General features: G+C 42.8%; 2 protein-coding genes across 5 annotated transcripts; both read right to left on the bottom strand.

Moving 5' to 3' along the window:
- Positions 1 to 6,266: 6,266 nt before the first annotated feature.
- On the bottom strand, positions 6,267 to 17,184 carry LOC138614751 (CLOCK-interacting pacemaker-like). Of its 4 annotated transcripts, XM_069688321.1 has the most exons (5): positions 16,152 to 17,184; positions 16,043 to 16,066; positions 14,091 to 14,281; positions 13,627 to 13,805; positions 6,267 to 8,246 (listed from the first exon to the last, which is right to left on the bottom strand). In XM_069688321.1, the coding sequence occupies exons 3-5, from the start codon at positions 14,275 to 14,277 to the stop codon at positions 6,921 to 6,923; spliced, it is 1,692 nt and encodes a 563-aa protein (XP_069544422.1). In that variant the 5' UTR covers positions 14,278 to 14,281; positions 16,043 to 16,066; positions 16,152 to 17,184; the 3' UTR covers positions 6,267 to 6,920. The 4 variants fall into 4 exon arrangements, with proteins under 4 accessions (XP_069544422.1, XP_069544421.1, XP_069544423.1 ...); XM_069688320.1 differs by lacking the exon at positions 16,043 to 16,066; XM_069688322.1 differs by lacking the exons at positions 16,043 to 16,066; positions 16,152 to 17,184 and adding an exon at positions 15,868 to 15,954.
- A 2,461-nt stretch (positions 17,185 to 19,645) lies between these two features.
- LOC138614752 (RAC-beta serine/threonine-protein kinase A-like) lies at positions 19,646 to 22,675 on the bottom strand. The gene is made up of 4 exons (XM_069688324.1): positions 22,380 to 22,675; positions 22,215 to 22,302; positions 21,026 to 21,128; positions 19,646 to 20,951 (listed from the first exon to the last, which is right to left on the bottom strand). Exons 1-4 carry the CDS (start codon positions 22,658 to 22,660, stop codon positions 20,872 to 20,874), a joined length of 552 nt encoding a protein of 183 aa, XP_069544425.1. The 5' UTR covers positions 22,661 to 22,675; the 3' UTR covers positions 19,646 to 20,871.
- Positions 22,676 to 25,057: the final 2,382 nt, after the last annotated feature.

Genomic DNA, 25,057 nt, shown 5'->3' with positions numbered 1-25,057 from the left:
ATTAACATCTGAAGTTACAATAATGGACGACACAGCATGTGGGAATAAATCCCACTACAGTAGATGTCTGTCAGATGATGTCGTGGCCAAGTTTAAGGAAGCAGTTACATGTTTATCCTCTTCGATGCCGTGTGTTAAAGCAGTGGAAGACATCTACGTTGATCTTAGTCCCACACAAGTGGATCATCTGGTAGAAAACACTGCAGTATCTCTGCTACAACTCTAGATGATGTCGCCCCTCTGAAGAAGAGAGTCATGAACCAGAGGAAGTTGTCTCCATGGTACAACTCAGAACTACGCTCTGCTAGGCAGCGACTAGAAAGATGGAAAGGAAATGGAGTTCCACTAATTTAGAAGAATTTCACCTGTCTGGAAGGAGAGTCTAATATTATATAAGAAAGCTCTTGGTAAGGCCAGAACTTTATATTATTCATCATTAATAGAGGACAACAAGAACAACCCCAGGTTTCTTTTCATCACTGTAGCAGGCTGACAAAGAGTCCCAGTTCTGTTGAGTCCTCTATTCCTTCAGCTCTCAGCAGTAATGACTTCATTAACTTCTTTACCAATAAAATTCTTACTATCAGGGAGAGAATCGGGCCGACCCTTCCTGACACCATCACTGATGTGTTGCTAAGCAACAGCAGCCCTGAAAGCAACTGTAGGACCAGATGTAAACTTGGAACATTTCTCTCCTGTTGATCTCTCTGAGTTAACTAGAATTATTTCTTCATCTGGATCCTCTAGCTGTCTGTTAGATCTCATCCCAAATAAACTTTTTAAGGAAGTTTTCCCTTTAATTAATACAGTGAACCCTCGCTATAACACGGTTCACCTTTCACGGTCTCGCTGCTTCACGGATTTGCATCGTGCATTGAAATCACATTACGACTATATGTAACGTAGATATATTTAATGTCCAGTTCTATCTATTTCAATTGTAAAATAAAGGTTACTACTTCACGGATTTCGCCTATCACGGTTTCTATTTGGAACGTAACCCCCGCGAAAAACGAGGGTTCACTGTACTTCCATATTAGATCAGATCAACCTATCTATTGTAACCAGCTATGTACCGCAGGCTTTTAAAGTGGCTATAATTAAACCTTTACTTAAAAAGCCGACTCTTGATCAGCTGTTTTAGGAAACTACAGACCAATTTACAACCTGACGTTTATTTCTAAAATCCTTGAAAAAGTTGTTGCAAATCAACTTTGTGATCATTTATAAAGGAATGATCTGTTTGAAGATTTTCAGTCTTTAGAGTTCATCATAGCACAGAAACAGCTCTGGTGAAAGTTACTAACGACCTTTTATTAGCCTCAGATAATGGACTCATCTCTGTACTTGTTCTTCTGGACCTCAGTGCTGCTTTTGATACGATTGATCATACGATCTTATTACAGAGATTAGAAGACGTTACGAGGATTAAAGGAACTGCATTAGACTGGTTCAAATCCTACTCATCAGATAGATTCCAGTTTGTCCATGTCAACAATGAGTCTTCCAGACAAACAAGAGTTAGTTATGGAGTTCCACAAGGCTCAGTGTTAGGCCCAATACTTTTTACTTTGTACATGCTTCCATTAGGAGATGTCATCAGGAAGCACTGCATCAACTTCCATTGTTATGCAGATGACACTCAGCTATATCTTTCTATAAAACCAGATGAAACTAATCAGTTAGTAAAACTTGAAGCCTGTCTAAAAGACATAAAGGCCTGGATGACCAAAAACGTCCTGCTTCTAAATTCAGACAAAACAGAAGTTATCATACTTGGTCCTAAACACCTCAGAAACTCTTTCTGTAATCATTTAGTTACTCTAGATGACGTTGTCTTGGCCTCCAGCAAAACTGTGAGGAACCTTGGAGTCATCTTTGATGAGGATTTGTCCTTTAGACACCATATAAAGCAAATCTCCAGAACTGCCTTCTTTCATCTACGTAATATTAATCAAATCAGGAAAATCCTTCCTCAGCGTGACACAGAAAAACTCATTCATGTGTTTGTTACTTCTAGACTAGATTATTGTAATTCCTTGTTGTTAGGATGTCCAAATTACTCATTAAAAACCTGCAGCTGATCCAAAATGCTGCAGCAAGAGTACTGACGGGATTTAGCAAGAGAGATCATATTTCTCCAGTTTTATCTTCTCTTCACTGACTTCCTGTTAAATCAAGAATAGAATTTATAATTTAAAATTTAAAGTTTTTCCTTCCCTCTGTTGGAGGTTTTTCTCCCTTAAAGAGGAGTTTTTCCCTCTTAGCTTATGTGGGAATTGATGAATTGATGAATTGTTGGTTTCTCTGTATAATATTGTAAAGTCTTGCTGTAAAGACTTTAATGTGTTAAGTGCCATGAAATAACCTGTGTTGTGATTTGGCGCTATATAAATAAAATTGAATTGAATTGAATTGAATTGAATTGAATTGAATTGAATTGAATTGAATTGAATTGAATTGAAAGTAGAACGTCTAACATGTTATAGGTAGAATCACATAGTATGTAGAATGTCTAACATGTCACAGGTAGAATTACATGTAGCATGTAGAACGTCTGACATGTTTCAGGGAGAATTACATGTGGCATGTAGAACGTCTAACATTTTACAGGTAGAATCACGTTTGTATATAGAACGTCGAACATGTTACAAGTAGAATCACATGTAGCATGTAGAACGTCTAACATGTTACAGGTAGAATCACATGTAGCATGTAGAACGTCTAACATGTTACAGGTAGAATCACATGTAGCATGTCTAGTTTTTTGGGTTCTTGCGCCCTGTCACGTCTTCATACTGCACCTACAACGTCCCACTGGTCATTTGTATATTGCATCTTGCGTATTTGTTGGGTTAATTTTCAATAACAGACCGTTTATAAAAGAGTTCATAGCTTCAGGTCTGTAAAATGGTTCTGATCCAGAAGTGTCTTCAGCTGCAATACCAGCGAGTGCCACTAGAGGCCGGCTCCAAAAAGCCTCCGGCTCCATAGACTCCCATTCAACTTCTCTCATCAAATCCGAAGTGAATAAAATGTGTCCATCAGTTATCTCGGTGTTGTTAGCTAAAGTCACTCCTTCTTCTTAGTTTTCTGGAGGTCCATCTGAAAATAATCCCTCATTCATTAGAAAAGAAGATTCAAGAACACCTGTTTTTGGGGGCGTGTCTGTTTGATTGACAGGCCTGTGGTGCAGTCAGGTTACAGCTATCGGTGGGCGGGACGTAGTATCGTCAGGTTTCCAATCAGATCGGTCAGATCCACCGCTGGCTCCTCCCCCAGCTCGTCCAAATATGGTCACTTCCTGCTCCAAACCACTCCGAATAGCAAGATGGTGACGGACAGAATCTGAACTGGAGGATTCATAACGTTCACAAACCAACGATGACATCACTGATGGTTGATGACATCACTGATGGTTGATAACATCACTGATGGTTGATGACCTCACTGATGGAACCAAAGCGCCAAGCTGACGCAGGATACACGAGGACGCCACCATTTAGTTTAAAGCAAGTATGTCTGATCTAAGAGGTGAGGCTGCTGTTCTATCTAACAATGACCATTTTAAATCTCTGCTTTGACAAAAAATGTTTTTATCAAAAGTCAAATGTAGATGTGACCTCAAAATCTCACACATGACAGAGAAGACATAAAACAGGAAGTAACACATCTCCAATCACTGAGTTTATCTGAGCATCACGACAGGTTATACAGTCTGTTTAAATGATCTTCAAATAAAATGGTGATCATCAAATCAGAGCTCAGTGGTCACTTGGTGAAGATTATACAAGTAATGATAAACAAAGGGTGTCACGAGGCCAGACAGAGCAGAAAGACTTCAGGAAATATAAATTATTATTATAATATATTATTTTACCGCAGACAGAACAGAAGAGTGTGATTTGATAGTAAATCTACATTCATACAACACAGAGGATGATTGTGACTGTTCCCCCCTTACAGCTGTTCTGATTCAACATATCAAACCTCGCATATTTACATCAATTTAAAGTTCCCTGTGTTCATCTAAAACAATCCTCAGTTCACAGCGTGAGTCTTCAGACCTGCTGTTCATCCTTTAAAATGAGAAGCATTGCATTGATAGTTTGTTCGAGGCAGAGTGTGTTCGGAGGACAGAGAATGATTAATACCAGAGGCCTCATATAAACTACGTACTAAAACGTTGCACACGCTGCGGTGTAAAATAAACCTGACGTGAGAATGTGCAAAGATCTTGTCTGGATTTGTAATTTCTTGATTTTAACCTGCAAAGCACTGAAACATTATAATATTAATAATAATATTATAAAATAAATGTTCCACCTCAGTTTCTTGGACATGTCTATGAAGTAGTCTATGAAAAAACAGGGTGATGTCCAATGAAGACAGGAAATATAGTGGCTGTATTCTCTCTGTATCTCCATGTTGAGCTCCTGATGAAACTCACCGTTCAGCAAAAGTCAGATTACGTGACAAGTAGATGTTACAGCCCGTCAGGGCCTGTACAGAACTATTATACTTATCACATGTTATATAGATCCACTTTGTGTTTTGTAAATGATAGAAGCAGATCTAATTTCAAATCTAATTCCGCTCAATATTTCAGAAATCCAAGAAAACATTAAAGGGCATTCAAAGAACTGTAGAACAGAGCGTCAGTTTTTAATATCATCTCATGTTGTGTGTGTGTAGTTTTATATATAGTGAGGACCACAGACAAATCGTCATGGAGATGCCGCGGTAGAACTGATATCACTGAAGCAGCAACACAATGCAACCAGCTGTGTTTCATTGTCTTTGGGACCCCACAGCTGTGACCAGCAAACACAATGATCCTCCACCTTGACCTCAATCACCTCGACCTCAATTTCCTTGACCTCAATCACCTCGACCTCAAACACCTGGACCTCAATCCCCTCGACCTCAATCCCCTGGACCTCAAACACCTGTACCTCAAACACCTGGACCTCAAACACCTGTACCTCAAACACCTGTACCTCAAACACCTGGACCTCAAACACCTGTACCTCAAACACCTGGACCTCAAACACCTGTACCTCAAACACCTGGACCTCAAACACCTCGACCTCAAACACCTCGACCTCAAACACCTGTACCTCAAACACCTAGACCTCAAACACCTGGACCTCAAACACCTGGACCTCAAACACCTGTACCTCAAACACCTGTACCTCAAACACCTGGACCTCAAACACCTGGACCTCAAACACCTGGACCTCAAACACCTGTACCTCAAACACCTGTACCTCAAACACCTCGACCTCAAACACCTGTACCTCAAACACCTGTACCTCAAACACCTGGACCTCAAACACCTGTACCTCAAACACCTGTACCTCAAACACCTCGACCTCAAACACCTGTACCTCAAACACCTGGACCTCAAACACCTGTACCTCAAACACCTGTACCTCAAACACCTGTACCTCAAACACCTGTACCTCAAACACCTCGACCTCAAACACCTGTACCTCAAACACCTCGACCTCAAACACCTGGACCTCAAACACCTGTACCTCAAACACCTGTACCTCAAACACCTGGACCTCAAACACCTGTACCTCAAACACCTGGACCTCAAACACCTGTACCTCAAACACCTGTACCTCAAACACCTGTACCTCAAACACCTGGACCTCAAACACCTGTACCTCAAACACCTGGACCTCAAACACCTGTACCTCAAACACCTGTACCTCAAACACCTGTACCTCAAACACCTGTACCTCAAACACCTGGACCTCAAACACCTGTACCTCAAACACCTGGACCTCAAACACCTCGACCTCAAACACCTGTACCTCAAACACCTGGACCTCAAACACCTGGACCTCAAACACCTGTACCTCAAACACCTGGACCTCAAACACCTGGACCTCAAACACCTGGACCTCAAACACCTGTACCTCAAACACCTGGACCTCAAACACCTGTACCTCAAACACCTGGACCTCAAACACCTGGACCTCAAACACCTGTACCTCAAACACCTGGACCTCAAACACCTGTACCTCAAACACCTGGACCTCAAACACCTGGACCTCAAACACCTGGACCTCAAACACCTGGACCTCAAACACCTGGACCTCAAACACCTGGACCTCAAACACCTGTACCTCAAACACCTGGACCTCAAACACCTCGACTGCAAACACCTGGACCTCAAACACCTCGACTGCAAACACCTCCAGTTCTGTGTTGCAAAAATCCCGTTTCCGGGTTTTCCTCTCCGTTGTTGTCACGATTCACCAAAGAATCACTGAGCCACATGGATCATTTTATATGCATCAACGTTCATTTGATGCTTTGTGTTGCCCATTTATGGTTGAATGTGGGCGTGTTGAAGGCGGGACATGAGGCGGATCTACGTTTCCACGTGGATTGTGATTTATAAAGGGAACTTGGCGTGCCGGTGTGCGTGTGCACGGTTTTGTACATCAGAGAATTCTATCTACATATTCTATATAGAATTCTATAGAGTATGTCATTTTTATTTTTTATGCGTACGTACACTTTAAGTATGGATCCTACACACTGCTTTATAGACGAGGCCCTTGTGATTCATCAACGTAATGAATCTACAAACTGTGACCGAGCAGCCGTAAAATACTGTAAAACATCTGGTAGCACGTCGGCTGGATCTTCTGAGAGGAGACGACAGCAGCAGCTGGCCGGTGTTCTCGTGTCTCTGTGTCTGAACAGGGGACAGCCCTGTCCACTGAAGGCAAAGACATCGAGGAGAAATGGATCCCTGACTGAAAATATGTCCATCATGTTGAACTTTAAATGAAAAAGTCCTCTCTGCTACCTCATATGTTCAGTTTTAAAGGAACAGAAGATCCCGTGCGCTCCGGCCGTCCACGTGTCCTCTGCAGATCTCTGTCCTCCTGAAGGAGCTAGAGGAGAAAGGTACTGTGTGTTGAACTCTCTGGAAACACTGTGAGGTCACAGAAGTCCTTGTCCACAGCTGTGTGTCTTTGTCCCTGTTCAGAGACAGACCTGGGAAAGGAGACAGACAGGAACGTGGACATGGGCTCCCGAGGACTGTCAGCGTGCTCCACCTCCTCTCCGCCCGGTGAGAGGGCGAACAGCGGAGAGGGAGGAGATGTCCCATCGTGGATGTTGTGCAAAAACAAGACTTCCGGGTTGCCGAGTGTCTCTGTGGTCCTCATGTTGTCGTCCGTCTCCTTGTCCTCCTCTCTTCCGGTCCTGCTCTGCTGATGGCTGCTGCTGAGGACCTTCGGGTGATGCAGGTCTAAGTCGGGGTAGGAGCCCGACTCCCTCATGGCCTGCAGGAGTCTGTCGAGGCCGTCTGATTGGTCGCTGCAGCCGTTCAGTCTGCTCTGGGCTGCGTGACAGAGGTGGTGTGTGTGCTGACGGAGCTGAGCGATCTCTCTCTCGGTGGCCGCGTTCTGCTTCAGCAGCTCCTTGGTGCGCAGCGTGATGGCCATCAGACCCGACTGGTTCAGGATCTCCGCCGTGTTGAAGAAGCGGCGCTGGCGGGCGAACGGCCTGTCGGGAGCCCGACGGTACGGACTGTGAACCATCGAAGAGGAGGGGGAGAAAGACAGGGGAGAGGAAGAAGAGGGGGAGTCGGAGGACGAAGGTGGTGGGAGCTTCTGGGAGCTGGAGATGGAGGGAGAGCCCACGCTGTCAGAGCCCGAACTGTGGGGGCTTGGCAGATGGGTGGAGGAGGCGTGGCCTGTCAGATGGGTGGAGGAGAAGGCGTGGCCCGTCACATGGGTGGAGGAGGAGGCGTGGCCAGTCAGATGGGCAGAGAAGCCGTGCCCTCCTCTGCTTTTATGCAGTGAGTAGCCTCTGCTTCCTCGGCTGGTGGACACCGCCTCCCTCTTCTCCTCCTCAGTGCACACTCTCTTCCTCCGACTCTGGCCCTCACTACCACGCTCCTTCACACCCTCCACCCACATGGAGCCCTTGCCCTCGTGGAGCTCCTTCCTGGGGTGGGGGGCAATGCGAGGGTAAGAGTTCAGGATGGGCAGGTAGGAGTTCTTGCCGCTGTGGTTCTTGTTGCAGCGACTGCCTCCTTTTGTAACTTTCTGTGGTGGAGCTGGAAATGACGGAGGCAGCGCGATGGAGGAGGAGGGGGCCAGCATCGCTGGTTGTTGGATCAGTAGGAGTTGAATGGGGGCTTTTCCACCGGCGAATCTGAGCCATCCTTCGCCCCACGCCATGGGACCATGCAGCAGCTGCTCTGGTGTAAACTGGATCACCAGCAGGTGGAGCAGGTTTTATATGAGCAGAAAATATAGAGCAGAGGGGAAGAAAAGGGGAAGATGGGTAGGAGGTTTAAAGTCACACAGAGGAGCTGCAGGACACTTAGAGGAGACATGAGACATATAGCAGCCATATCAAGTTAACAGAGTTCATGGAGGTAAAAGTCTGGATGATCTTTTATCAAACCTTTTTTTGGCTGAATGATTGTTGAGGTTTTGTTCATTTCCATCACTAACTAACTTAATGATCCGCCCACATCACTAATTAACTTAATGATCCGCCCACATCACTAACTAACTTAATGATCCGCCCATATCACTAATTAACTTAATGATCCGCCCACATCATTAATTAACTTAATGATCCGCCCACATCACTAACTAACTTAATGATCCGCCCACATCACTAATTAACTTAATGATCCGCCCACATCACTAACTTAATGATCCGCCCACATCACTAACTTAAGGATCCGCCCACATCACTAACTTAATGATCCACCCATATCACTAACTTAATGATCCGCCCACATCACTAATTAACTTAATGATCCGCCCACATCACTAATTAACTTAATGATCCGCCCACATCACTAACTTAATGATCCGCCCACATCAATAATTAACTTAATGATCCGCCCACATCACTAATTAACTTAATGATCCGCCCACATCACTAACTTAATGATCCGCCCACATCACTAACTAACTTAATGATCCGCCCACATCACTAACTTAATGATCCGCCCACATCACTAATTAACTTAATGATCCGCCCACATCACTAACTAACTTAATGATCCGCCCACATCACTAATTAACTTAATGATCCGCCCACATCAATAATTAACTTAATGATCCGCCCACATCAATAATTAACTTAATGATCCGCCCACATCACTAACTAACTTAATGATCCGCCCACATCACTAATTAACTTAATGATCCGCCCACATCACTAATTAACTTAATGATCCGCCCACATCAATAATTAACTTAATGATCCGCCCACATCACTAATTAACTTAATGATCCGCCCACATCAATAATTAACTTAATGATCCGCCCACATCAATAACTAACTTAATGATCCGCCCACATCACTAACTTAATGATCCGCCCACATCACTAATTAACTTAATGATCCGCCCACATCAATAACTAACTTAATGATCCGCCCACATCACTAACTAACTTAATGATCCGCCCACATCACTACTTAACTTAATGATCCGCCCACATCACTAACTAACTTAATGATCCGCCCACATCACTAACTTAAGGATCCGCCCACATCACTAACTTAATGATCCACCCACATCACTAACTTAATGATCCGCCCACATCACTAATTAACTTAATGATCCGCCCACATCACTAATTAACTTAATGATCCGCCCACATCACTAACTTAATGATCCGCCCACATCACTAACTAACTTAAGGATCCGCCCACATCACTAACTTAATGATCCGCCCACATCACTAATTAACTTAATGATCCGCCCACATCACTAACTAACTTAATGATCCGCCCACATCACTAATTAACTTAATGATCCGCCCACATCACTAACTAACTTAATGATCCGCCCACATCACTAATTAACTTAATGATCCGCCCACATCACTAACTAACTTAAGGATCCGCCCACATCACTAACTTAACTTAATGATCCGCCCACATCAATAATTAACTTAATGATCTTAATGATCCGCCCACATCACTAACTTAACTTAATGATCCGCCCACATCACTTAATGATCCGCCCACATCACTAATTAACTTAATGATCCGCCCACATCACTAATTAACTTAATGATCCGCCCACATCACTAATTAACTTAATGATCCGCCCACATCACTCAATAACTTAACTTAATGATCCGCCCACATCACTAATTAACTTAATGATCCGCCCACATCACTAATTAACTTAATGATCCGCCCACATCACTAACTAACTTAATGATCCGCCCACATCACTAATTAACTTAATGATCCGCCCACATCACTAACTAACTTAATGATCCGCCCACATCACTAATTAACTTAATGATCCGCCCACATCAATAATTAACTTAATGATCCGCCCACATCAATAATCACTAATTAACTTAATGATCCCCCACATCACTAAAACTTAATGATCCGCCCACATCAATAATTAACTTAATGATCCGCCCACATCACTAATAACTTAATGATCCGCCCACATCACTAATTAACTGATCCGCCCACATCACTAATTAACTTAATGATCTCACTAATGATCCGCCCACATCACTAATTAACTTAATGATCCGCCCAATCACTAAATGATCCGCCCACATCACTAATTAACTTAATGATCCGCCCACATCAATAATTAACTTAATGATCCGCCCACATAACTTAATGATCCGCCCACATCACATAATTAACTTAATGATCCGCCCACATCACTAATTAACTTAATGATCCGCCCACATCACTAATTAACTTAATGATCCGCCCACATCACTAATTAACTTAATGATCCGCCCACATCACTAACTAACTTAATGATCCGCCCACATCACTAATTAACTTAATGATCCGCCCACATCACTAATTAACTTAATGATCCGCCCACATCACTAATTAACTTAATGATCCGCCCACATCACTAACTTAATGATCCGCCCACATCACTAATTAACTTAATGATCCGCCCACATCACTAACTAACTTAATGATCCGCCCACATCACTAATTAACTTAATGATCCGCCCACATCACTAACAACTAACATCACTAACTAACTTAATGATCCGCCCACATCAATAATTAACTTAATGATCCGCCCACATCACTAACTAACTTAATGATCCGCCCACATCACTAATTAACTTAATGATCCGCCCACATCACTACTTAACTTAATGATCCGCCCACATCACTAACTAACTTAATGATCCGCCCACATCACTAACTAACTTAATGATCCGCCCACATCACTAATTAATCACTTAATGATCCGCCCACATCACTAACTAACTTAATGATCCGCCCACATCACTAATTAACTTAATGATCCGCCCACATCACTAATTAACTTAATGATCCGCCCACATCACTAATTAACTTAATGATCCGCCCACATCACTAATTAACTTAATGATCCGCCCACATCACTAATTAACTTAATGATCCGCCCACATCACTAACTAACTTAATGATCCGCCCACATCAATAATTAACTTAATGATCCGCCCACATCACTAATTAACTTAATGATCCGCCCACATCACTAATTAACTTAATGATCCGCCCACATCACTAACTAACTTAATGATCCGCCCACATCAATAATTAACTTAATGATCCGCCCACATCACTAACTAACTTAATGACCCGCCCACATCACTACTTAACTTAATGATCCGCCCACATCAATAATTAACTTAATGATCCGCCCACATCACTAACTAACTTAATGATCCGCCCACATCACTAATTAACTTAATGATCCGCCCACATCACTAACTTAATGATCCGCCCACATCACTAACTAACTTAATGATCCGCCCACATCACTAACTAACTTAATGATCCGCCCACATCACTAATTAACTTAATGATCCGCCCACATCACTAACTAACTTAATGATCCGCCCACATCACTAATTAACTTAATGATCCGCCCACATCACTAACTAACTTAATGATCCGCCCACATAAATAATTAACTTAATGATCCGCCCACATCACTAATTAACTTAATGATCCGCCCACATCACTAACTAACTTAATGATCCGCCCACATCACTGACTTAATGATCCGCCCACATCACTAATTAACTTAATGATCCGCCCACATCACTAATTAACTTAATGACCCGCCCACATCACTAATTAACTTAATGATCCGCCCACATCACTAATTAACTTAATGATCCACCCACATCACTAATTAACTTAATGATCCGCCCACATCACTAATTAACTTAATGATCCGCCCACATCACTAATTAACTTAATGATCCGCCCACATCAATAACTAACTTAATGATCCGCCCACATCACTAACTTAATGATCCGCCCACATCACTAACTAACTTAATGATCCGCCCACATCACTAATTAACTTAATGATCCGCCCACATCACTAATTAACTTAATGATCCACCCACATCACTAATTAACTTAATGATCCGCCCACATCACTAATTAACTTAATGATCCGCCCACATCACTAACTTAATGATCCGCCCACATCACTAACTAACTTAATGATCCGCCCACATCACTAACTAACTTAATGATCCGCCCACATCACTAATTAACTTAATGATCCGCCCACATCACTAACTAACTTAATGATCCGCCCACATCACTAATTAACTTAATGATCCGCCCACATCACTAACTAACTTAATGATCCGCCCACATAAATAATTAACTTAATGATCCGCCCACATCACTAATTAACTTAATGATCCGCCCACATCACTAACTAACTTAATGATCCGCCCACATCACTGACTTAATGATCCGCCCACATCACTAATTAACTTAATGACCCGCCCACATCACTAATTAACTTAATGATCCGCCCACATCACTAATTAACTTAATGATCCGCCCACATCACTAATTAACTTAATGATTCACCCACATCACTAATTAACTTAATGATCCGCCCACATCACTAATTAACTTAATGATCCGCCCACATCACTAATTAACTTAATGATCCGCCCACATCACTAATTAACTTAATGATTCACCCACATCACTAATTAACTTAATGATTCACCCACATCACTAATTGACGAATGATCCACTTTTAAGAAGCTAAATAGTTTCTTCAGCAGAGAAGAACAGCAAGTCGGAGAAATATTCTTCAAACAGTGAATGACAGTTAAACGCTGCAGATTCTATCTTCATGTTTGAGGTCGATGTGATTAGAAATGCTCTCATCTCCCTTTGTACACCAGAACAGAACCAGAACAGAACCAGAACAGAACCAACAGCGATCACAGACCTACAGTGATGATGACTCCGGTCTGTTTTTACCTTCATCAGCATCACAGTAACAGCACCTCGGATTGGAATGCAGTTCATTTTATTTCCACTGGATGTCACTGTTCATCCTGTGACACTATCACAACGGGCAATATGGGATGTACTTATTTTTTCATATGACTGTACGTGAAGATAGTTTGTTCATTTTATTGTTTGTGTTATGAGGACTAAACTATTAAGATGCAACCAGGTCAGATGTATTTTAACTGGGCTTTATGACTGAAGTCAATTTGATCTGACTTTATTAAATTGAAAGTGACTCATCCTTTGATAACTTCTACCTGTACTCTGTTTATGTCTGGAAGATAAAGTCCTCACCTGCTTGACCTCCGGGTTTTTGAAGACATAAATGGGCGTAAGCTCCTCGCAGGCGGCCATGTTGCGGCCTGCGGCAGTAGAGCTGCTGTGGGTGGAGCCTTTGCTGCTCTCCCTGTGAGGCTCGCTCACGCTGCTGCGCTGGTCGTCTCCATCGCTCTGCACCGAGTCGGAGGCAGCCTCTGAGGGACAGGGTTGATGGGACACATGTAGGACAGACAGAGCGTGACCAAGAGAAGAAACAAAGAGAGAGAGGTTTGTCTCTGTGGATGTAATACAAGAAAAGTTGAAGAAAAGTCAACTGGGAACATTTCCAGACAACAGATGGTATCAGTGATGATGACCGACAGCTAAAGGGTTGGAACTGAGAGAAGTCCTGGAGAGTAGAGACGAATCTCTGAAGGACACCCAGATCACTGAGGACATGTTCACCAGAAGCATCGTGAACGGCACCAACCTGAACTCACCTGAGTAGCCCGAGTCCTTCTCCGAGTCGCAGCGTTGCATGCGGCTGCTCAGGTCACCCATTCCACACGGGTGTCTGCGTGCGCCGTCCTGAGACACCCGTAGGGCGGCGCTGTTGCTCCTGTCCTTGCCGTTCTTGGAGGTGCTGCGGGCTGCACGCTCAAAATATCCCTGTTGCTCCAGCATCATGCAGCTGGAGGAAGACAACACAGCGTCTAACGTTCACATGATCTGATATCACAGACACGGAGACTGTTGATTATTTGTTATCATGTTGGTGATCCGGTTTATAACATGTTGAGCAAACAACATACTTAACTAAATGCTTTATTACACATGTTCATTTTAAATGCACAACAATCAAATATCATCGGTAGAAATTCTGTTTTCTGTCTCCCCTTTCCCATAAAGGTGTAGCATTGTCCCATGTTTGTCCTGTGTTTTTACATGTTTGTCCTTTGTTTGTCCTGTGTTTGTCTGTTGTTTTTACATGTTTCTCCTGTGTTTACCCCGTGTTTGTCTTGTGTTCTTACATGTTTGTCCTTTGTTTGTCCCATGTTTGTCCTGTGTTCTTACATGTTTGTCCTTTGTTTGTCCCATGTTTGTCCTGTGTTTTTACATGTTTGTCCTTTGTTTGTCCCATGTTTGTCCTGTGTTTTTACATGTTTGTCCTTTGTTTGTCCCATGTTTGTCCTGTGTTTTTACATGTTTGTCCTTTGTTTGTCCTGTGTTTGTCTGTTGTTTTTACATGTTTCTCCTGTGTTTGTCCCGTGTTTGTCCTTTTTTTTTTTTTACGTTTGTCCCATGTTTTTACATGTTTGTCCTTTTTTTTACATGTTTGTCCCATGTTTGTCCTGTGTTTGTCCCCTGTTTTTACATGTTTGTTCCATGTTTGTCCCGTGTTTGTCTTGTGCTTGTCCTGTATTTGTCCTGTGTTTGTCTGTTGTTTTTACATGTTTCTCCTGTGTTTACCCCGTGTTTGTCCTGTGTTCTTACATGTTTGTCCTTTGTTTTTACATGTTTGTCCCATGTTTGTCCTTTGTTTTTACATGTTTGTCCTGTTTGTCCCGTGTTTTTACATGTTTGTTTCGTGTTTGTCCCGTGTTTTTACAAGTTTGTCCCATGTTTGTTCCGTGTTTGTCCTGAGTTTTTACAAGTTTGTCCCGTGTTTGTTCTTTGTTTGTCTTATTTGTCTGTCCCGTATTTGTCCTATGTTTGTCCCATGTTTGTCCTGTGTTTGTCCCGTTTTTACATGTTTGTCCCGTGTTTGTCTTGTGTTTGTCCTGTATTTGTCCTGTGTTTGTCTGTTGTTTTTACATGTTTCTCCTGTGTTTACCCCGTGTTTGTCCTGTGTTCTTACATGTTTGTCCTTTGTTTTTACATGTTTGTCCCATGTTTGTCCTTTGTTTTTACATGTTTGTCCCGTGTTTTTACAAGTTTGTCCCATGTTTGTTTCGTGTTTGTCCCGTGTTTTTACAAGTTTGTCCCATGTTTGTTTCGTGTTTGTCCCGTGTTTTTACAAGTTTGTCCCATGTTTGTTCCGTGTTTGTCCTGAGTTTTTACAAGTTTGTCCCGTGTTTGTTCTTTGTTTATCTTGTTTGTCTGTCCCGTATTTGTCCTATGTTTGTCCCGTGTTTGTCCTGTATTTATCCCGTGTTTGTCCTGTGTTTTTACATGTTTGTCCTGTGTTTGTCCTTTGTTTTTATGTTTGTCCTGCGTTTGTCCCGTGTTTGTCCCGTGTTTTTACATATTTGTCCCGTGTTTGTCCCGTGATTTTACATGTTTGTCCTGTGTTTGTCCTCTCCCAGTCCCGTGTTTGACCTATATTTGTCCCGTGTTTGTCCTCTCTGTCCCCTGCAGCAGGCGGCCGGTGAGTCAGTCCCGCCCCCTCAGTTATGCAACGCAGTCTGCTGCTGGAACAGCATGAACACTTGACGGTCTGTCGGACACTCACAACACACGTAGTGAAGGTTTGAAGCTGCAGTAGAAACACAGAGCTGATAAATCATTACAGAGCAGACAGAAACACACTGGATCAACTTCCTTAACTACAACTAACTCACCTGTCAAGTTTAATCCGCGCGCTGAGAAGAAGCTCACTTTAAAGAGCAGGACGAACCAAGTCCTCACCGCGGGAGGGCGCACCTCCTGCAGCCCCGTGTTCACAGGTCCATTGTGGACTCCAGAGTCTGCGCGTCGGTGATGGAGGAGGACGTGTCACCGCAGAGAGAAAGACAGGACGTCTCGGGCTCGGGACGGAGCTGCCGTCCGCCGGAGCGTCCTGCGCGAGGACACGGCCGCTCTGATCATGTCCTCAAAGCATCTATCCTGGGCATTTTTGTAACCACGCCCTCTGTAAATATTCATGAGCTCATCGGGTGCTGAGCAGCTCGGTGGTGACGTAAGGTCAGCGGTCTGGCCAATCCCGTGCCGCAACGAGTGTTTGGATAGTGACGTCTACAGGCCACGTGACTGCTGCGTTTGATAGTAGTGTGATGCGTTTTAGTGTAAATATTGAAGTCAGCTGGTCTGTTACGCAGAAAGAGACAGGACTGAAGGTATTTCAGATATGTCCATCGGGACAGACAAGGACAAGGACACGTCCAACGCACATCCACTTTAAAATGTTCATCTGACATTAGATGTTTTAAAATGACCCATTTTGAAAGAAAGAACAGACCGAATATGAAACCTTCTGGAGAAACAGAATTAATTCAATTATTTTATTAGTTTCCATCTTTGTTCTACTTTACTCAAAAATTATTTGAAAAATTTCAAATCTCTGTTTAACTTAGACAACAGATGCAGGTTGGACCTTCAGTATGTGAAGGACTAATCAAACATATTTTATGTGAATCCAAAGATCCAAATTGCCTTTTCAGTGAATAAATTAAGCACAATAATAATAATAATAATAATAATCATGGGGAGCAGCTGATCTGTGCGGTTTCTGTCCTTGATGCATCAGTCTTTGGACATGAGACACATTCTAGAAAAGCATCTGTCCTGCAGTGTTCACTGTCAACAACCTGGTCACATGATCTGGTCTCCTCCTTCACGATCTGGTCTCCTCCTTCACTATCTGGTCTCCTCTTTGACAATTGTTGGACTTGGGCTCCTGCTAGTACAAAGCCAACATGTGTCAGCCTCCAGTCCTGCGTGTTCTTTAATGAAGCAACAGGAGAAGATGTCAGGCTTCAAGATATTTATTTAACAGCAGCAGAATCACCCGTTTACAGAGCTCTGGGTCCAGACTATGTTTCCCTGACAACAACAGAGTATGTGTCAGTTCATGAAGTCTGACCTCCTGAACTATCTGGTCTACTCCTTCACTATCTGGTATCCTCCTTCACTATCTGGTCTTCTCCTTCACTATCTGGTATCCTCCTTCACTATCTGGTCTCCTCCTTCACTATCTGGTCTCCTCCTTCACTATCTGGTCTCCTCCTTCACTATCTGGTCTCCTCCTTCACTATCTGGTCTCCTCCTTCACAATCTGGTCTCCTCTTTCTGTATCTGGTCTCCTCCTTCACTATCTGGTCTCCTCTTTCACTATCTGGTCTCCTCTATCACTATCTGGTCCCCTCCTTCACTATCTGGTCTCTTCCTTCACTATCTGGTCTCCTCTGTCAGTATCTGGTCCCCTCCTTCACTATCTGGTCTCCTCCTTCACTATCTGGTCCCCTCCTTCACTATCTGGTCTCCTCTATCAGTATCTGGTCTCCTCTTTCACTATCTGGTCTCCTCTATCACTATCTGGTCTCCTTCTTCACTATCTGGTCTCCTCCTTGACTATCTGGTCTACTCCTTCACTATCTGGTCCCCTCCTTCACTATCTGGTCTCCTCTATCACTATCTGGTCTCCTTCTTCACTATCTGGTCTCCTCCTTCACTATCTGGTCTACTCCTTCACTATCTGGTCTCCTCTATCACTATCAGGTCTCCTCCTTCACTATCTGGTCTCCTCCTTCACTATCCGGTCCCCTCCTTCACTATCTGGTCCCCTCCTTCACTATCTGGTCCCCTCCTTCACTATCTGGTCTCCTCCTTCACTATCTGGTCTCCTCCTTCACTGTCCAGTCCCCTCCTTCACTATCTGGTCCCCTCCTTCACTATCAGGTCTCCTCCTTCACTATCTGGTCTCCTCCTTCACTGTCCGGTCCCCTCCTTCACTATCAGGTCCCCTCCTTCACTATCAGGTCTCCTCCTTCACTATCTGGTCTCCTCTCTCAGTATCTGCTCTCCTCCTTCACTATCAGGTCCCCTCCTTCACTATCAGGTCTCCTCCTTCACTATCTGGTCTCCTCTCTCAGTATCTGCTCTCCTCCTTCACGATCTGGTCCTCCTCAAAAAGTCTCGTTTCAACAGTAAAATTCTCAATTCTTTGACCAAAACTAACACCGCGTTAGTTACCATGTTACCGTGTCACCAGCTGTGTTACCATGTTACTGCGTTAGTTACCATGTTACCAGCCCCCTTACCATGTCACCAGCCGTGTTACCGGCCATGTTACCAGCCGTGTTACCATGTTAAAAAATTTCCCCTCGGGGATTAATAAAGTATATACCTACCTACCTACCTACCTACCTACCTACCGCGTTAGTTACCATGTTACCGTGTCACCAGCCGTGTTACCATGTTACGGTGTTACCAGCCATGTTACCGCGTTAGTTACCATGTTACTGTGTCACCAGCCGTGTTACCATGTTAGCGCGTTAGTTACCATGTTACCGTGTCACCAGCTGTGTTACCATGTTACCGCGTTAGTTACCATGTTACTGTGTTACCTGCCCCCTTACCGTGTCACCAGCCGTGTTACCGGCCATGTTACCAGCCATGTTACCGCGTTCGTTACCATGTTACCGTGTCACCAGCCGTGTTACCATGTTACCGTGTTACCAGCCATGTTACCATGTTACCGTGTCACCAGCTGCGTTACCATGTTACCGCGTTAGTTACCATGTTACCAGCCCCCTTACCGTGTCACCAGCCGTGTTACCGGCCATGTTACCGTGTTACCAGCCATGTTACCGTGTCACCAGCCATGTTACAATGTTACCGCGTTAGTTACAATGTTACCGTGTCACCAGCCGTGTTACCATGTTACCGCGTTAGTTACCATGTTACCAGCCCCCTTACCGTGTCACCAGCCGTGTTACCGGCCATGTTACCAGCCGTGTTACCATGTTACCGTGTTACCAGCCATGTTACCGTGTTACCAGCCCCCTTACTGTGTTACCAGCCGTGTTACCGGCCATGTTACCAGCCGTGTTACCATGTTACCAGCCGTGTTACCGCCCGTGTTACCATGTTACCGGCCATGTTACCAGCCATGTTACCGACCGTGTTACCGTGTTACTGGCCGTGTTGCCGTGTTTCCGGCCGTGTTACCGTGTTACTGGCCGTGTTACTGTGTTACCGGCCGTGTTACCAGCCGTGTTACCGGCCGTGTTACCGGCCGTGTTACCAGCCGTGTTACCAGCCGTGTTACCGGCCTTATAATGAAGTGCTTTGAACAGAGACTCTTGGAACAGACAGGAACCCCAGGAGGTATGAAGACAGTAAAAAGGTGTATTGGATCATTGTCGTTCAGAATTACATTCATAGACAAATAAACAGAATCATGGAACTGAAAACACAAACATTACTTTCAACCTTTATGAGCTTCCTCAGTTTGAGGACTCAATGAAGGAGGTCAAAGGTCAGGAGAGATGAAGGTGGAACCAGGAGGAGGAGAAACTAACAGAGGAAGTGGCAACAGCGTGTGTGGCGCAAGGCTCTGAGAAACAGGAAGTGGAGCTGCTCTTTTATTACCAGTGACTCTACAGCGTAGCACCGTTACTGGGACAGGACAACACGCAGCGGGACACGCCTCAGCGGGGGGACACGCCTCAGCCTCACAGGTCACCCCCACTCTGACTGTCAGACGGGAACGTGTTCATGAGGCTGCAGACAGCAAACAATTGCACATCAACAGGAACATGAACATACATGAATATGTTCTTCATTCTCTGGTCTCTAACGAGAACTTTCAGCTCTGCTGCACATGAACATGGAGCCTGTCTGACATCACTTCCTGGACCTGTAAGGTCATGTGTTCTGATCCAGAAGATGAAAGTGTGTCTGAATTATAAAACACCATATACACCAGGTGCATGATGGGAACTCCTCTCACTCCGAGATGATACAAACTGATGTTGTCATGGTTACAGTTTGAAGACACTTTGATTATCGAGTTATTGATTCATCTGTTGTTCCTGACACACACACACACACACACACACACACACACACACACACACACACACACACACACACACACACACACACACACACACACACACACAGCTAAAAGAAGACCCAGCTGCTTCGCTGCCTCCACCCTGGTATACGAGCCGGTCCGTCACCGGCGGGATGGTGGTTCTGAAGAAGAGCACTTGTCACAGACGGTTGATGGCGGCTGCAGTTGGCGGTCCTGACGGGTGTAAAGAGTGATGATGAGGAGTGATGAGGAATATGTGCAGTTCTGAAGTCCAGTTTGAGACAGCACAGCCACGGGCCCGGCTGGTCCCCCTGTGGATGGAGGGGGTTCGACAGGTCGCCAGCTGAGGCACTTGGATCCTGCCAGGACCAGAACCTCAGTCCAGATGGAGGTTCTGGATGTTTCATGGCTGTAAGGGACGAGGTGTGTGTATACGTGTGTGTGTGTGTGTGTGTGTGTGTGTGTGTGTGTGTGTGTGTGTGTGTGTGTGTGTGTGTGTGTGTGTGTGTGCAGAGAGGCTGTCACTCTCTTATGCTGGCAGAGTAGGAGAACTGGGGGAAATGTGCTTCTTGGCTGGGGTCCTCACAGTCCAGACTGGTATCTGTAAGAGCAGCAGAGGTCAGAGGTCAGATTGGAGCCAGACAGCTGACCTTCATCATGGACGGTGGTACCTACACTTGTCTGGAGGGGTGACTGTGATGGTCTGTGCTGTGAACTCTTCATCAAAATACCGGGTGTCCGTCTCTGATGTCACCTGTGGTCTGAAGAGGGGGGTGAGCTGGGGGGGAGGGGAGGCAAACTGGTTAACAGGTCACTCACAAGTTCATCACGAGGTCAGTGATGTAAGTGGTTCATACCTCCACTAGGGGGCAGACCAGAATTTGTCATCCATTACAAAGAACAGCTGAGGTTTTAACAGGAAGGTTTGTTTCAGGTGACTGGAGATTGTCAGGGAAACCTGTCAAGAGCATTTCCTGCTTCAAACCTGCCTCAGTCCCAACCAATCATCTTCCATCAGTGAGGTCATCAACCATCAGTGACGTCATCATTGGTTTGTGAACGTTATGAATCCTCCAGTTCAGATTCTGTCCGTCACCATCTTTGCTCGTTCGGAGCGGTTCGGAGCAGGAAGTGACCATATTTGGACGAGCTGGGGGAGGAGCCAGCGGTGGATCTGACCGATCTGATCGGAAACCTGACGATACTACGTCCCGCCCACCGATAGCTGTAACCTGACTACACCACAGGCCTGTCAATCAAACAGACACGCCCCCAAAAACAGGTCTTCTTGAATCTTCTTTTCTAATGAATGAGGGATTATTTTCAGATGGACCTCCAGAAAACTAAGAAGAAGGAGTGACTTTAGCTAACAACACCGAGAGAACTGATGGACACATTTTATTCACTTTGGATTTGATGAGAGAAGTTGAATGGGAGTCTATGGAGCCGGAGGCTTTTTGGAGCCGACCTCTAGTGGCACTCGCTGGTATTGCAGCTGAAGACACTTCTGGATCGGAACCATCACAAGCGTCTCACACCTGGATTTAAATCCCTCAGAATTGTTAGAGGTTTAAATAAAGCAGCAGCAGGAAGCGTTTACATGAGGAACGAGCAAAAGAGGCATCAGAAGAAACAACAGCTCAAATACTTTTAATATTTTAAAGACTTTGAGTCTTTAGTTGATATGTTTTCATCCCTGAATGTCCTGCAGGCTGAGCTGCATCATAGAGTGTGAAATATATAAATAAACATATGTGACATATGCAGATGGGAGGATGAGTTAATTCTATTCACTGCTCAGAGTCTGTTCAACATCTCTGAACATTAACACCACTGAAGGCAGAGGTGGAAAAAACAAACGTACCTTCTTCTGCTCCACATCCTGCCAGTTGATGCCAATGAAGAATTTGTGACTCATAACTTCTTTGGCATCATTGGGACCTCCACCTAACCTGTGGGTCAGAACCAGGCCACGTCAGAACTCAGTGGGTATCCAGTAGTCTACCCGGTGTGCTCAGTGGTCCGGTACCTCTGTTTGGGGTCCTTCTTCAGCAGCCCAGCCAGCAGCGACTTGGCCTCCGGAGACAGGTTCCTGGGGAAGCGGATCTCCTCCATGAGGATGAGCTCAAACAGGCGCTCGTGGTCCTGGTTGTAGAACGGCAGCCGGCCGCACATCATCTCGTACATGACCACGCCCAGACCCCACCAGTCCACCGCACGGCCGTAGTCGTTGTCCTCTAGGACCTGAGGAGGAGCACAGGCGGCTTCTTCACCGTTAACATCTCTCACCAGGGAAAAGTGACTGATCATTTCTGTCAGACACTCATCTACGTTTCCCCTCTGAGCTCCGGTGGATGTCTGCAACACCAGGATGTACAGGACCAAGAAAACCTTTGGTCTTATGGGTGTCAAAACTATAAGGATGACATCATTTCACTTGTATTGTTAAATATTAGAGCCACACAGGTATCAACAGCTGTTCTTAGTTCCAGAGGATCACCCAGAGAAGATCTGTCCCAGCCTGTTAGTGGCCTGTCAGACTTTACAGGTCTTCTGATGTAAACTAAAGAGTTGCTGTCTGCACAGGACGAGAAGCAGAGCTGGATTTTATTGGATCGTTCAGTTTATTTGATGTCATTTAAGATGACTTAGTTTGTTTTTTAAACCTGCTGTGATTCAGCTCATTACGTTTCTATCTGGAGTTTTTTCCGACTCAACACAGTGTTGTCGAGGAAACCTGCATTGGTCTCATTTTACTGTGAAGTCCCTGAGATGAGAATGAGTCACTTCCTACTCAGAGGTGCTGTTAGTTCCTGCTTGGCATGCAGTGATAACGACATTCACATCAGTGAACATCTGACTCTGCAGTTGTGTCTCCATCATGACATGATTGTGGTGTAGGTTAGGTTAGGTAGTTACTTTATTAATCCCCGAGGGGAAATTTTTATGAATATTTGACGGTCCTCATTAGAAAGTGACGGTGTTTTATCCAACGATGATGTGGTTCATATAAAACACAATGATGAATCATCATAATCAGATATAAAACAATGATGAATCATTATAATCAGATATAAAACAATATTGAATCATTATAATCAGATATAAAACATAATTGTGAATCATTATAATCAGATATAAAACATAATGATGAATCATTATAATCAGATATAAAACAATGATGAATCATTATAATCAGATATAAAACAATGATGAATCATTATAATCAGATATAAAACAATGATGAATCATTATAATCAGATATAAAACAATGATGAATCATTATAATCAGATATAAAACAATGATGAATCATTATAATCAGATATAAAACAATGATGAATCATTATAATCAGATATAAAACAATGATGAATCATTATAATCAGATATAAAACAATGATGAATCATTATAATCAGATATAAAACAATGATGAATCATTATAATCAGATATAAAACAATGATGATTCATTATAATCAGATGTAAAACAATTATGAATCATTATAATCAGATATAAAACAATGATGAATCATTATAATCAGATATAAAACAATGATGAATCATTATAATCAGATATAAAACAATGATGAATCATTATAATCAGATATAAAACAATTATGAATCATTATAATCAGATATAAAACAATGATGAATCATTATAATCAGATGAATTATATTATGAATCATTATAATCAGATATAAAACATCATAATCAGATATAAAACAATATAATGAATCATTATAATCAGATATAAAACAATGATGAATCATTATAATCAGATATAAAACAATGATGAATCATTATAATCAGATATAAAACAATGATGAATCATTATAATCAGATGATTATAATCAGATATAAAACAATGATGAATCATTATAATCAGATATAAAACAATGATGAATCATTATAATCAGATATAAAACAATGATGAATCATTATAATCAGATATAAAACAATGATGAATCATTATAATCAGATATAAAACAATGATGAATCATTATAATCAGATATAAAACAATGATGAATCATTATAATCAGATATAAAACAATGATGAATCATTATAATCAGATATAAAACAATGATGAATCATTATAATCAGATATAAAACAATGATGAATCATTATAATCAGATATAAAACAATGATGAATCATTATAATCAGATATAAAACAATGATGAATCATTATAATCAGATATAAAACTGATGAATCATTATAATCAGATATAAAACAATGATGAATCATTATAATCAGATATAAAACAATGATGAATCATTATAATCAGATATAAAACAATGATGAATCATTATAATCAGATATAAAACAATGATGAATCATTATAATCAGATATAAAACAATGATGAATCATTATAATCAGATATAAAACAATGATGAATCATTATAATCAGATATAAAACAATGATGAATCATTATAATCAGATATAAAACAATGATGAATCATTATAATCAGATATAAAACAATGATGAATCATTATAATCAGATGTAAAACAATGATAAATCATTATAATCAGATATAAAACAATGATGAATCATTATAATAATATATAAAACAATGATGAATCATTATAATCAGATGCAAAACAATGATAAATCATTATAATCATATATAAAACAATGATGAATCATTACAATCAGATATAAAACAATGATGAATCATTATAATCAGAAATAAAACAATGAATCA

The sequence above is a fragment of the Brachyistius frenatus genome, unplaced genomic scaffold, assembly GCF_029030835.1.
Source record: "Brachyistius frenatus isolate BFR_SWC_R1_liver_20210118 unplaced genomic scaffold, ASM2903083v1 Contig_562, whole genome shotgun sequence".
NCBI classification, from domain to species: Eukaryota; Metazoa; Chordata; class Actinopteri; family Embiotocidae; genus Brachyistius; species Brachyistius frenatus.
The sequence above is the reverse complement of the archived record's forward strand: the minus strand, read 5'-3'. Positions and strand labels throughout refer to the sequence as shown.